The sequence below is a fragment of the Columba livia genome, chromosome 4 (genome assembly GCF_036013475.1).
Source record: "Columba livia isolate bColLiv1 breed racing homer chromosome 4, bColLiv1.pat.W.v2, whole genome shotgun sequence".
Taxonomy (NCBI): Eukaryota; Metazoa; Chordata; class Aves; order Columbiformes; family Columbidae; genus Columba; species Columba livia.
In genome coordinates, this window is record NC_088605.1 from 78400373 (window position 1) to 78414056 (window position 13684).

Below are 13684 nucleotides of genomic sequence, written 5' to 3' on the forward strand. Positions count from 1 at the left end.
CCCACTGCCACCGAGCTGCTTGGTAGCATCGGTCCCCAAGCTAAAATACAAGGCCATGTCCCTCTAAGATCCTGAGGTGGCTGCTATGCGCAGCAGAGACAGGTGGGGTTCCCCCCACCCATAAGTTGCCTTTTTTAACTCATGATGAAAGTCACTGAAAATAACTGAAACAAAAATGTTATTCCCTGCAGTAGCAGTTTGTACAGCCCGAAGAACTCAGACATGGTAGTGACCAAAACAAAATTCCGTACATAAAATTTGAAAGGCAGAAAAAACCAACTCCATCCTCAACAGCTTTCTTAAAAGAGCTCCTGCTAGAGCCTGTGTTGGACATGGGAGAGAGGTGCTTTGGAAGCGTAGTTCCACTATAGATAAAAAAAGCATACGTGGAGCTGTAATTGAGGGGAAAAGGATTACTTTATTTTGGATAAAATTAATAAAATATCTCAAATGTGCAATGCAGGTTCTAGCAGGGGCTCTTCTCATAAGAAACTGAGTGAGGTTAGGATTCTCTCTTTCAACAGCCAGGGTGCAGTCTCAGTGAAGCCTGCCACAGCGCCGCTGCTACAGGGCCTTGGTTGAGATCAAGAGGCTGGTTTTTCTTTGCAAGCACTTCAAACCCCTCCTTTTTTGAGCTGTAATTGTACCATGTTTTGAAAATATCTCAGACATGCAGCCTAAGCACAGCAGAACTTGGTGCTCAACCTATGACTGTGGCCTTTTAAAATATACGGGTCTCAATAGATATAAAAAAATCTCCCCGGAAGAGACAGTTTCACGTATTTGAGAGGTTGGGTTTTTTAGAAGTGTTGCTCCACTGCACATACTTAGTAGCTTCAAACTTAGAGAACAAACCTGTCACAGCAAAGGGACAACAGTGGGGAAGTAAATGCTGGAAACAGCACTGTTGCTAAGAGAGTTGACAAACAGAGAAGGCAGTCTGGAAAAACTCTGTTTATTAAAAGGAAAGCTGTGCTCGAGCTGTTGCTACCTAGCTAGAACACTGCTTACAAGAAATATCTTCCATTTTACTGCGCTTGAACAGACCTGTACCATTTCATTGCATGTATTGACAAGATAAACTAAGTTGCATCTTCCCTTCGAGCAGGAACTTCTACTTAAAACACAGCTCCTTTTTAAAAATGGTCAGAATTGAGATGCAGCTTGTTTATTTTACTGTTGCCTTCCCAAAATGAAACACAGCTGTTGGCTACTGTTCTCAGCCCAAGAATGCTACAGGTACCTGCCTTCCTTTTCCGTGCTTCGCGCTGCAGGCGTGCTCTGCGGTTAGGTAGGAAGCGTTCCCGCTGGTTTCGCAGGCAGTCAAGGCATTGGACATGGCAACCCCCCAGGTTCTCGCTACTGGGACTGTTTGACGAGGCGGAAGGCTTCTAGGAACTCATTGAAGTCGATGTTGCCATCCTTATTGAAGTCAATGCTGCGAACTAAGTCATTGATGCCATCGTCCGTGAGTTCGATGTTCATGTGGGAGCTGAACAGCTTCCAGGTTTGGTGGAATTCCTCAAATGAGATGAGACCTGTAGGGGGGAAGGCACAAGCCCCATCAGTGCAAGGTCACCGAGAGCACCTGCTGCCAGTCAGTCCCTGCTCAGCGTGCAATGAGGGACCCTGCTCAGGTTCGACCTCTCGTCCCACCCCTGCTGCCTGCCTACCCTGAAGGAAGGAGAGGAATTACTCCTACTGTACAGTTCATGTGCTGCAACTAAATTTCTTAGCATGGAGAACACTGGCTAAAGCACAACCTCAAGCAGTAAAGAGACATCATACAATTTGGGAAAACAAATTATGGCAAAGACTGTTATATTGTCTGCTTCCCAAATTTGGTGGAGATAACTGCTTGAAAGCAGGTAATAAGAGCCCAAGTATGCTGCATTACTGTCTTTGTATTGACAATTTTTGTTCCGAACTCCTCCAGAACCAATAATTATTAATTCTCTACCTGGACTGCACGCTTACCTTCAAAATGCCTCATGTTTGTGAAAACACACAAGGCCTCGTCAGAAGCTCCTGAGGCAATAATGCTGACTGAGGGAGGACAAAAACCCAAACCCTTAAATAAAAAAGCCTTTGAACATAATAAAGGGAGCCCAACAGAATAATGGAACGCAGTGACCAACGCCTCTGCTTACCTGAATGATCTCTGTCTATGATCCTGAATATGGTCTCCAGGTTGGATCTGTTGCGATAAATGACTTCCAGCAAGCTTGACTGGATGTGCTGAAAGACAACATGTTCACACTCTTTCTGTGCTTTCTGAGAGCTCTGAGCAGTTGGTGCAGACCATCCCATATATAAAAATGTTTACTTCTCTCAAGAATTTGCCAGCAATGCACTTTGCTTTGTGTGCGCCTTATGGACCCTCTGTGTTATAGCACAATAGCAACCTGCCGCTTCCAGACAGGCAGCTTTTCCTAGCAGATAAGACACTGGCTTGGACTATGTTTTGTAACCATTGCCGAGTTGTTTTTGCTGGGCGGAACCAGGAAGCTGTGATTCAGAGAACGAAATGTCATTTTACTGCTCAGAAGCCTGCATCCAGAACTACCTCCAGGTTTTGATTTCAGATGTGTTTATTTCTGCAATGGACTAAATGGCTCTGGACTTCTCAAACTAATGCAAGCTTTTCCATCAACTTCAGCATGATTTCGGATGATCCAGGAACCAGCCACTCTCACTCTCTCACAATCTTGCGAGCTGCTTTGCCATCACCCCTTGACAGAAGGGGGTGAACTCTTACCTCTTGGCTGCGCTGCTCCATGGCCAAGTCGTCGAGCCAGCTCTTGTACTCCAGCATGCCGTCCGCCGTGCTGCGCACCAGCTGCGGCCGCAGCATTCGCCAGGGCAGCCCCAGGCGCAGGACTGACTCCACTGCTGTCGCCCAGTTGCTCAGCGAGATCCGTCCTGCAAGGAGAAGGAAGAGCCGTGGAGACCTCTGAGAGATGGGCAGCTGAAAGGACATCAGGACAACTGGCACGTGCTTGCTTCCGTGCCAACCCCTGCTATACCACTGTTCCCTTGAGGTGCTGTACAGGTCTTTTGTGAACAATGTTGCTGCCACCCACAAGAAAGTTGTGTTGCTGTTTCCCACCCCAGATGGACAGGTCTCAGCAACACGTCTCAGGTGCTGCACCAGCAGAGCACTATCGGCAGCTGGAGGAACTTGCAGCTCCCTCCCCAAGGCTCTGACAGAGGCAGCTGCCACAGAGGACATCGCTCGCTTTTCCCATCTCTAGAGACATCCCAAGAGAAACACCAAATAGCGGCAAATGGGACCAAAGCTGTGGCGAGGTCTGACACAGCCTCTTCCTGTGACAGTAACACACCAGACTTGACTGCTTCAAGCCTGAACCACCAGGGAATTAACCCGAGTCTCTTGGCTCAGATTTACCTGTATTATCCGTGTCGTAGGCCTTGAACGCGCTGATGAGGGCTGAGGTGTGAGCAAAGAGCTTCTCCCGCAGCGCTCGAAAGGCTGACTCCTCCACTCTGCTGATTCTGGAGGATGCAGCAAAGAGAGAAGTACATTAAAGACTTGCCCCCAAGTGCAAGAGAAGCTGCTCCTTCCCAGTCCCTGGCCTGCCCACGGGTTGCCCAGACCCTCGCACAACTGCTCTGCACAGCTACGGCTGCTTTGCACTGCAGTAAATCCCTGCAGCAGTTTGTGAAGTAACAAAGCAAAAGGGAATCTCAGCAAGGGTCAAAAGTTAAACCTGGATGTTGAAAAGAGAAGCTGGAAAATCAGCAGCCTGTGAAAACGAGGCCTTTTCTGCTCCTGTAGTGCTGCCTCCTGAAACCTTGAGCTTCTCTCAGTAATTTCTGCACAAAGCTTGAATTCTCCTCTAGTGCTATTATTTAGTAAATCACACTGTGAAAGTCAAACTTTCTCAAAGCTCCCAATGTCTCCCTTTCAGAATTTTGACTTAGTGAATACAGAGCAACTGGAGAAACCTTGCCTTTGGGTCATGGTGAGAGTATGGGCTGTCTTGTTCGCTTGGTACTGAACAAAATGGGGAATGAGGTCTGGTCCCAGCTTCACGTAGGCTCCCCTGTTGCTGCCAATCTCGTAGTAGTTTGAAGCGGAAAATATGGTCAGCACCTAACGCCCAAAAGAGGCATTTAAAGTCAGTACATAAATCCTCTATTATATATATGTGTGTATCAGTGAAAACAATGCAATGGATCCCAGCTGGAGTCAACAGACTGTGAAAGCAACATGTTTTCTGTGGAAAAGGAAGAGTGAGGTGGCAGCTGGCCTGGGAGCCTTACAGGTACAAGTTCCTTGAGGGTGGCACTGGTCTCACAGCCACAAACTGGGCTTCTGTGATTTCACTGTACTCCCCCAACAAACTTCCACGCTCCCCTGCAGGGAGCGGAGGCGAAGTGCCCCGGCTGAAATCCCTGAAGGGACCCTGAATCTCCTGAGAGCAAAACTCTGCTGCAGCAGCTTAGTATTATAACAACACCCTTTTGTACATCATCTTCAGAAACAGCTGCTGTAAGTGGGGGCGAAGGCACAAGCAGGTTCCGATCCCTTCTCAGCTACCATGCACAGGGACGTGCTTTGCCTGCACAGCAGATGACCCCAACGGAGCAGGTGGCTCCAGGCTGCCCTGACCCAAGACTTCACTCCCACTAAGGCTGCTCAGGATTTTGTATGTGCTGGAAGGAATGCAGAGCTGAGACAAGCCACCAGGGAAACACAAGGATCCTTCACGCCGTCCCCCTCACTGACCTTCCGGTTGTGACAGAACTCAAAGCCCTCTTGCTTGCACTCGTGGGAGCGGATGAGGAACTGCAAGTTGTACTTCTCAAGGATCTTCCCTGTCACGTCAGGCCCAAAGTAGCAGCCACCACCTCGCACTGTATTTACTTTGCAGCCCTCTTGAGGCATGGGGTCGCTCCAGAGGATGTCTAGAATCTGAAAGGATTGGAAAAGTTCACTGAGTAAAATGTACCCAGCAGATGTCACAGGCTGATCCACCACAGAGGTGACATTATTATTGGCCTAGAGCTACAGACACACACAAAGTGTCTGGGGGCAGAGGAGAGTCCATAAATTAGGCCTGATACAGGCTTTCCCTTTGCTGCCTCTGAGATTTCAAAAAGCCTTACCTGTCCTTCTCCATCCCAAAACACAGGCAAGAACACCAGCAGATCCTGAGGCCATGAGCAGGCTTAGAATTAAACCCCTTTGCTCTCTAGCCAGGACATTCTGCAGCCTTCAGTACTTTAAGTAAGTGCCGACTCAGTAACCACTATTTGGATTAAAGTTTAATCTCTTTAACCCTGACCTCAATATATAGCTTTATGCTGATAAGGTGTGCAATGCCAGGATGTCATATGTAACAAGAACTAAGTAACAAATGGTTTCAGAGTGCACAGAAGTGGCTTACAGACTGGTCTGACACAAAACCAAGATCCCAGAGCACAGAAAGCCAAAAGCCCAGTAAAGAGCCGGATGGGAGAAAGGCAGCAGAACAGCAGCTGGCACCAGCCTCACACACAGCTCCATCCTCCCAGGTGACTGTCCTGCACAGCTCTTCGGTTGCTAGGGAATCGTGCCATAGGATGGGCTGCATGTAGCACAGGTATCTAACAGAACATCCCCAAGCAGCTGAGACCCCCGGCTCACAGCACAGCCCTCGTGACCACTCTGTCCACAGAATGACCAACACCAGGCTGGCTGGGGAGACAGAGCAGGAGGGACAATGGAGCACAAACCCCATTAGCCTGCCCACCAGAATTTCAGTGCTGAGTTGCTCTGAAACTCCACTACCTGAAGCTGCAAAAGTCTCTCTGCAGAGCGGTCTGTGCACCGACCCACACTTTTCATACTGAGATTGCTCATAACAGAGGAACAAACCCTCAGGAGGCACCCACAGCCCACCGAGCACAGGGCCACACTGCTCACCTGCTTCCACTCCTCCTGGCGAGTCCAGCATGGCCCGTCCAGATCCGTCAAGGACACCATGCTGGAATAGGTGAGCTCCTCGTCCTCCGACTCGCTGATGTCCACCAGCCGGCGGCACCACTCGATTTGCTCCTGCACCGTCTGCCGGACCCACCTGGAGAACTCCAGCCTGTTGGTCATGCTGGGAGCCTGGGTTGGCCGGGGCTGCGGACACAAACTGAGGGCTGCCTCTTTCTCGCCTGGCTCAGACTCTGCTTTGCTCTCTCCGTTTATTTCCTTTGTTTCCACATTTGCATTCGACTCCTTTCTTTTCTTCCCTCTTAATACAGAAATAAACTGAAAGAGGTAAGAGAGAAAAGAGAGCTGGTCACACCGCTTGGAAACCTTCGTCTCCAGCTCTAACAGCTTCCATTGGAAGGCTGTCAAGTGACCCAAGTCTCCGAGCCTCGATTGTCTTTGCTGTCATCAAGCGCTGATTAATTGTGGGAGGTGACTAGTGCCATCCTCTCGGATATGCTATTCTTGGTTTACAGCTGGTCTACATCCATCCTGACTGCCTCCTCGCCACAAATCAGCAAGCACTGTTGTCTCTTGCAGTATCTAAGAAATAAAACCTACTTTGTTCCTTTGAATTTTCTCAAGCATGTCCAGGTCGGTGGTGTCAGAGATGCCCCCATGTATAACAAGGACTTTCTGATCAATCAGGGTGGCCAGGGGCAGCCAGCAGAAGACATTCTGAACCATCTTCAAGATTTTCTTCCCATGCACCTAGGAAGACAGGTCAGAAAGGAAAAGATGAAGCATCAAGCCTTCAAAGTCTGCATCTCGTGGTAAAAGAGACACAAATGTTTGCCCACCTTGTATTTCTGCATTACTTCCTTGGCAAAACCGTAGCTAAAGCAACAGGGGAAAGAAAGTTCAGTGAGGTTTCGCAGCGACACCCTTGACATCCCGATCAGCCCCGCACAGAACCCGTACCGTAAGTTCACCATGTGGTCCTCGTGGTTCCCGCGGTTGAGGTGAACCTCCTTGGGATAGATCAAGAGGAAGGTAAAGAGGATGACGAGGATCTCGAGGGACTGTTTGCCTCTGTCTACAAAGTCCCCGTTAAACACATAGGACTTGGAAGGGGAAGGAAGGCCATTCTGTAAAAGCAAGGAACAGAAGCATGTTAGAGAGGCCTCCCTGTGATCCCAGTATACGTCTGCCCCAGCTGCACCTTCTCCCATTCCTGCCCCAGGTTACCTTATGCAATAGATCCTGACTCTTACTTTTATCCTGTGGGCTCCCAGTGGGACATGCATTAAAAAGTGAAAGCTATAAGTCAGGAGGGGATGCCATTGGTATCAGAACTCACAGAAATGTCCACTGGCACTTCCCAAATGTATATCACAACGCTTCACTTCTCCTGGATTTCAAAGTCAGCAAGGGAATAAGCTGCTGCTTTATGAAACCATTTAAAACAGATCAAATTGACCTTGAGAATCACACGTGAAGGGCCCAGTTCTGCACGTGCTTTTCAGCATGACCCATATGATACCTCTCACAATGCCTGGCCGGCCTCCCTCTCCAAATACGCTGCCTACCTTGTAAAATATGAGGAACAAGTCATCCAGCTGTCCATGCAGGTCTCCTAATGGGCACAAAAAGACAAGTCACAGTACGTTTGCCTTTAAAAGACACCAATAAATAACTACCTGTGATAACTGAGTGACCACCGAAATATTTTGGGAAGTTCAAGGTACAAGTACGTATTTTTCAGGAATATCTCAAAGTTTAAAGATTAGTCCTAGAGCAGGAAAACAATGGTGAAAAGCTTTATCTCTCAAATTACTTGCTAGGACTCAAAGGATCTGAAGTCATCTGCTGCTGCTAAAAAGACTCAGCCAAAACAGCCCCAGGACCTGGCTGTTTAACTAATCCCAGGCCTCAGGACGCGAAATGACTGATATTTGAGGCCAGTCCTTGACTGGGTGCAGTTTCTGTGCTTTAGGAAAATGACTCCTAGTTTGGGGACAAATTGGAATCCAGTTGAAAAACTCTTTAAAGCTTTGCTCCAATGTGTAACAATAATTTTGGGCTATCATTATCGCTCTTATCTTCCCCTGGACAAATATATATATCCTTATATTTTCCATCCATACCTCTTCCTCTCGTCGCATTTTTACAATCACTGTGCTTCAAGCAGGCTATGCCAAGCTAAATGCTACCATCTAGGGGCAGGGGTTTTTAATGACATGTCCCCAAATCTCTCTGGAAGCCAAATGCAGACCCCACAGACAAACCCCTGTCCCGTTCCACACCAAGCAGCAGCAGGGCCATGGAGCAGACTCGCTCCAGCCCAGTCTTGGCAGCAGCTCCGATACAGCGTCACAGGGAGAACCCACATGTTTTAGACAGCCCCAGCTGCCTCTCAAAGCAACATGCGTTTTGCTTACAGACTGCAGTACGGACAAAGGCATCGTGCTCGTGCGACTGACAGCTTGCCCACTGCCGCAGAGCCTGCGCAGCGCCCTCCCGCCCCAGCGTACCGCACACCGTGACCTCCTCGCTGTAGCAGGTGGAGACATGGCTGATGTTTGGCAACTGCTTCAGGTGCTTCCTGGTCTCGTGCAGAAGGTTTAAGACATAGCGAGCGTGGAGCTGCTACTAGGAGAAAGTGAAGGGATTAAAGCAGGAAATCGGTGACCTCTGAGCAGCAACGCTGCTGTGTCTAAAAGGCCCCACTACGATAGCCTGGAGGGCAGGAACTGCCACACAGCTCTCGACGGGACAACGGTCAGCACTGACCTACGGGCTTACCAACAAGATGAGACAAATACTGGGCAACGGCAGGATGGAAAAGACTTGCCAAAAGCAGCCCAGCCTCGGCACTGCAGGGCTGGCAAGAGAACACAGAAGCCCTGTGACCAAGGCTGGATCCGCCAGGCAACAGCACCTCCAGAAGAGAGAAATTCCAGCCCTGCACAGGTAAGAAGCTGTTCCTACAGGTCTTAATCTTCTCCACATTAAGCCAGGCCCTGAGCTGCTGTGTATCCTGCAGAGATATGTTTGCTCAAAGCCAGGCTGCAAGCATTTCATGTTAAAGACACATGAGACGTTTGTTTGCGAAGTGGTTTTGTTTGGAGAAGGATGTTTTGGGCTGTTTTGCAGTTCTGCAGCGTGACGGAGGGTGGCAGCAGAACACTGCAATTGTGTGAGGGCTCGTTGGCGCTGCTGGGCTGGTGCTGGACTTCCTCGGCAAAACCCCTCATTTCACATTTTAAATAGGAGTCAAAGTTGCATGGCATAAAAGGAAATTTTAATTGGCTGTTTCCATCTAGGCCATCCTATACATTTCTTGTAAACTGAGGAATTGCAACAAAAAATGACATGGTTTCAACATGGACTTTTTTCCATGGGGCTTTTTTCCTTTGAAACTGAAATTTACGTTACTATGGACACACAGCTGGGAAAAGTTTGCAGTTTTGTCAGAAATGCATTTTCAGAAAGGAAAAAAGTAATTATGGCGGGGGGAAATATCCACAAGATCATTTCCACCCCAGCTTTGCTTAACAGCCTGTAAGCTCGTTATACCCCAGTCAGCTTAGTTGGTTAGGAAGTCTAAAACCGAATTGTCTATCCTACACCTCTGTGCAGAGAAAGAAGGGGAAACGTGGTTCCTTTGGGGATCCTTACTTGTTTCTGTTTGAAAGCCTCCAGCAAGGCAGTCGCGTGGTCAGGAAGGAGTGGGAAAGAGAGACGGGGTCCCGTGTAGGAGTCTGGCACCTCCAGGGATTCGTAGTCACAGTATTTTTCCAGCTCTGCCTCTTTGACGCTTTCCCCACTTACGAACATGCGACTGATAAAATCCCCTGGATGACAGATTGTGTGGTTTGATTATGAAAAGAAAAAAGGGAGAAAGAGACAAGACAAAGTTAAGTTGTCTCAGTACACCAGATATGGAAAAAAAATCCTCCTCAACAGAGCTTTGCTGTGAAATATGCGGGGTGGTTGTGAGAGAAAGGGTGGCAGCTAGAAAGGAAGGAGCCAGCACTTCAGCAAGTTGTGGCCAGCAAAGTCAATAGTTTATTTTGACATGCTACCATCAGATTTCAGGCCTAAGCTCACGAGCAAGCTCCCAGCACTAAGAAATAGCATATCATGCTCTCTGCAGACTCAGACAGAAACTGTCTTGGTTCTCACAACACTTGTTTCCCTCCACAATTCAAAGAGAGAGACTAAGTATGAATCAAATCAATAACCTGGAGCAGCGCCCTAGTTACCCAGGATCAGTGAACAAAGGCAGATTTCTAACAGTGCTCAGAGATAACATACTGAGCTCTTGAGGCCCCTTCAAGCTCACAAGGAGTCGGAGTTGCCGACATCCCTCGCGCAGCTCTGGCAGACCCCAGCCAGCTCACTCCCCGTCCACATGCCTGACACCGTCACTCTTCAGACTCTCTTGGCCCCCTTTGCCATCCTGAAGGGCCACAAACCAGTACAGGGTGCAAGCTGCTGAGCTGCCGGTGCCACGTCTGCAAACGGCCCATGGAAACTTACTCTCTTTGCTGCTGCTCGGTGTGAAGTGGTCCATGAGGTAACTGAAGAAGTTGTGAAGCTGCAAGAAGAGAGAGAGCTCACCATCATGCGCCCTGGAATGAAGTGCTACAGAGCCGCACCTTAGCGCCATCTGCTTTCTGGAAGTACTATCTATGTGCTTCTCACGTTGTCTGCTATGTACAGCAAATCATACTATACCGATTCTAGTTTTGCGTATCTGGTGATGAAGTCAAAAAAGTAGCTGTACATTCAGCCATACAGACCAAAGTACACCTGTAAGCCTTTCCTCTCTCCCCTAACAGCAAGGCAACCATATAAAAGCATAATAATCAAAGTTAAAATAAACCAACGAGGCTTGCTTTTGTGTCCAGACTCGGGAAAAGGCTTAGGGTGTGAAACGCTCCTTATAGCTCGCTTTCAAGGTCTGTCACTTAGGGTTTCATCACACACAAGCAGGCAGGAAATAAACAGGCAGGTGCACACGCAGGATGTATTTTCCCACCTACTGTTTTCCTTTGCACCTCACCTTGATCTGGTCCTGCTCACAAGCGTACTCGATGGATTGAAAGATTCTCCAGGTGCAACGGCGGCGCATTTCCAGCCGAGCAACGTAGCGCCGATACCACCGTTGGATCAAGACGGCTGCCTTGAAAGCTGGAGGAGAAAACCAGAGGCAGCCTGCTGAGCTGCAGCAGCTGACATAACCTGCCATGGCTGCTGGCTCCTCAGCACCAGCGTTAGCAACAGCTTATTAGGGCCTAAAGATCTAAACACGTTCTTCAGTGCTAAGAGACTGTCTCTTGCCTTTCTAGCTACCTTCATCACTTTCGTGTCCATCTTACAGTCCAGGTACCGGGGCTTCAGGAAACCAGAGATCTGACTGAGGCCACACAAGGAGTCGTCAGAAAACAAGACACCAAGTCCCCTTCTAGAACCTTAAAAATATGGGGCTTGTCTACCTCCCTTTAAGTCAAATAAATACCTCCGCTTTTGCAGTTCTGGAAGAGCTTCAGAGGGGATCCATTCTAGCATAGATGTTAACATACCATTATCTTGGAATGGAATAAAATAAAGACAAAATGAACCCACACAGTGAAAAGAGGGACAGATCTTTGGCCACTTAATGACTCTGCAACTGAAAATGCTAATTTACCAGATCTGGCAGTGTTTGTGCTAGTTTAGAAAAAAATAACAAAAAAGGAAGAGAAAGAGATTTATCCACATTTGATGAGGATGCAAGTGGTAAACTGATTGATACATCATGACATGAGCTACTGAGAGCCTGCCAAAACAGCAGCACTATGCACAAATCCGCAGCAAATGAGTATTGTCTTCCTCCTCTGAAACCATTTATAACCGCTTGCCTGAGAGTGGGGGACACAATCGAAGGATTTGGAAAACCAGATCAAGAAATTCAGAGGTATTTTACTGCCATGGGAATCGAAAGCAGTTTCTAATAAGTAACTCAGGTCATGTTACACTTTGTTGTAGATGAGCCACTATCAGGAAATTGTCCTGAAGTTGCTGGGAAAGTCCATGGTTCTGTGGTGCTGTAGGCACCGGACAACTCTAACATACGTAAATGAAAGGTGGGGTTTTTCAACAAATGAGAAAGGCTGAATCACAACAGTATGCCCATGCTCTTCATTTCTAAATCTAATTGCTATTTTTGCTTTCAAAGCACTTTGTGAATAGTTCGCAGCCTGCTGCTGTTCTGCCAGTGCTGGTAACTGAACGAAACAACAAAATAATCTGTTGATTTTTTTATGCTTCCTTATGTGTAAAGTCTGACTCATAAAGTCCCTTAGTTCCATAGCAGACCTGAGCGCACACCCAGAAACCTGACGCTATCGCACCGAGGGTTTCATGAAAATAAATCACTTCACAGCCTCGAGAGCCACGAACACGTCTGGATCATGAGCAGAGATTAGGAGTGTTGTGCTGACAGAATTTAAGAAAAAGCACACTTTTTGCTTTTCAGCTTTTCTTAGCCACACCATCTTAACCTTCTGTAGAACCGGATTTACTCTGGCTTTGCTAACGCTTCTGCTTTACCAGTCCTGCGCCACTGACGCAGAGAGGAGTCCAGGGGAAGCAGCAGGGTGACACCATCTCTCCCTGCAGCACGTGGCAGCACTCATCTCAGCCAGCAACTGATGAACCCATCGGACATTAGTTCTAACGCAATTCCTTTCTGCCGCTTCATTTCCGGTCAGGGTTTGATTGATGTTCATCTAATCCTGGTCTAAATAGCTGTTATCTTCTCAAGCCTGTCGGTCTGCTGCCTGACAGCTGGGACTCCTCATCACAGGATACGGGAAGACGTGACCTCGCCTCAATACTATCGAGAAAAGCAGTTAACTCGGGAAACAAATGCATCCACTGAAACCTCCCAAGAGATGGACAGGAGCACATAGGAAAAGATTACTTTGCAAAGAATCACTCACCATTTTCAGACTTCTGTAGAGAATACTTGTAGTTGACATTTACAGAGCTACCAGACCCCATGTTCTGCAACCAGTGCTCCTAGAACGTTGCCAGTATCACCAAAACCACGAGAGATGCATGGAAGACCATTCGGTCAGAATCAAAACAGCTGCAACATGTCCCACAGTGCCGAGAATCTATAATTAAATATATTAACACTCATTAAGATCAGCAAGCAGATGTCTTGCCTTGTGCCCAACTACATCTTCTACTACCAGGTTCTTCCAGCTACTTTGTTGTCTTCTAGACAATCTGGGATGAGGACCTCTGTCTTGCTACTCAAATTTCAAGTCAGCTATATGAATAGGAATCATTTCAGCACCTTCCTAATTGTATAAAAATAGAAGACATGGTATATCTAGGTATGGTAATTGTACAGTAGATGTATAAATCAGGCATTCGTGTGCTCTCACAACGCATCACATGCCTAATTTAGGCTGTTAAACTCTTAGCAATATGGCAGTCTTTGTCCTGAACCGTCATTTCGGACGCTACAGTAAAACAGGACTGATTGAGCTCCGAGAGCTGATGACATTGGGAATCCTGGTGCTGCCTCCCCGCTTCCTCACGCCCAGCCGGAGCACCTGACGAAAGCGCTGGAGCGCTACACATGGCTGCTTGTGGGAGCCATTCGTACACTGGGCAGGAAAAGAGAAAAGGCCAAGGCTTGGGGTATTGATCTGGAAGCGCCAAAGTCATTAAATTGATTCGTTAACAATCAGT

The 13684-nt window shown here is 47.9% G+C and overlaps 1 protein-coding gene across 2 annotated transcripts; it reads right to left on the bottom strand.

Moving 5' to 3' along the window:
* Positions 1 to 936: 936 nt before the first annotated feature.
* PPEF2 (protein phosphatase with EF-hand domain 2) lies at positions 937 to 13194 on the bottom strand. 2 transcript variants are annotated; one of them, XM_065062883.1, is made up of 16 exons: positions 12922 to 13194; positions 11001 to 11128; positions 10475 to 10532; positions 9611 to 9786; positions 8464 to 8578; positions 7519 to 7565; positions 6911 to 7077; positions 6790 to 6826; positions 6551 to 6700; positions 5933 to 6268; positions 4754 to 4939; positions 3975 to 4117; positions 3410 to 3516; positions 2759 to 2922; positions 2151 to 2238; positions 937 to 1538 (listed from the first exon to the last, which is right to left on the bottom strand). In XM_065062883.1, exons 1-16 carry the CDS (start codon positions 12980 to 12982, stop codon positions 1360 to 1362), a joined length of 2142 nt encoding a protein of 713 aa, XP_064918955.1. In that variant the 5' UTR covers positions 12983 to 13194; the 3' UTR covers positions 937 to 1359. The 2 variants fall into 2 exon arrangements, with proteins under 2 accessions (XP_064918955.1, XP_064918954.1); XM_065062882.1 differs by having other exon boundaries at positions 6790 to 7077.
* Positions 13195 to 13684: the final 490 nt, after the last annotated feature.

What these genes read in the sequence shown, in the direction of transcription:
- PPEF2 (XM_065062882.1), bottom strand. Translation starts at nt 12,982, where the DNA reads ATGGGGTCTGGTAGCTCTGTAAATGTCAACTACAAGTATTCTCTACAG. An exon ending in TCTACAGAAGTCTGAAAATG is followed by an intron (nt 11,129 to 12,921) that starts GTGAGTGATTCT and finishes TTTCTCCTCCAG; the next exon opens with CTTTCAAGGCAGCCGTCTTG. An exon ending in CATAGACAGAGATCATTCAG is followed by an intron (nt 1,539 to 2,150) that starts GTAAGCAGAGGC and finishes TCCCCCCTACAG; the next exon opens with GTCTCATCTCATTTGAGGAA.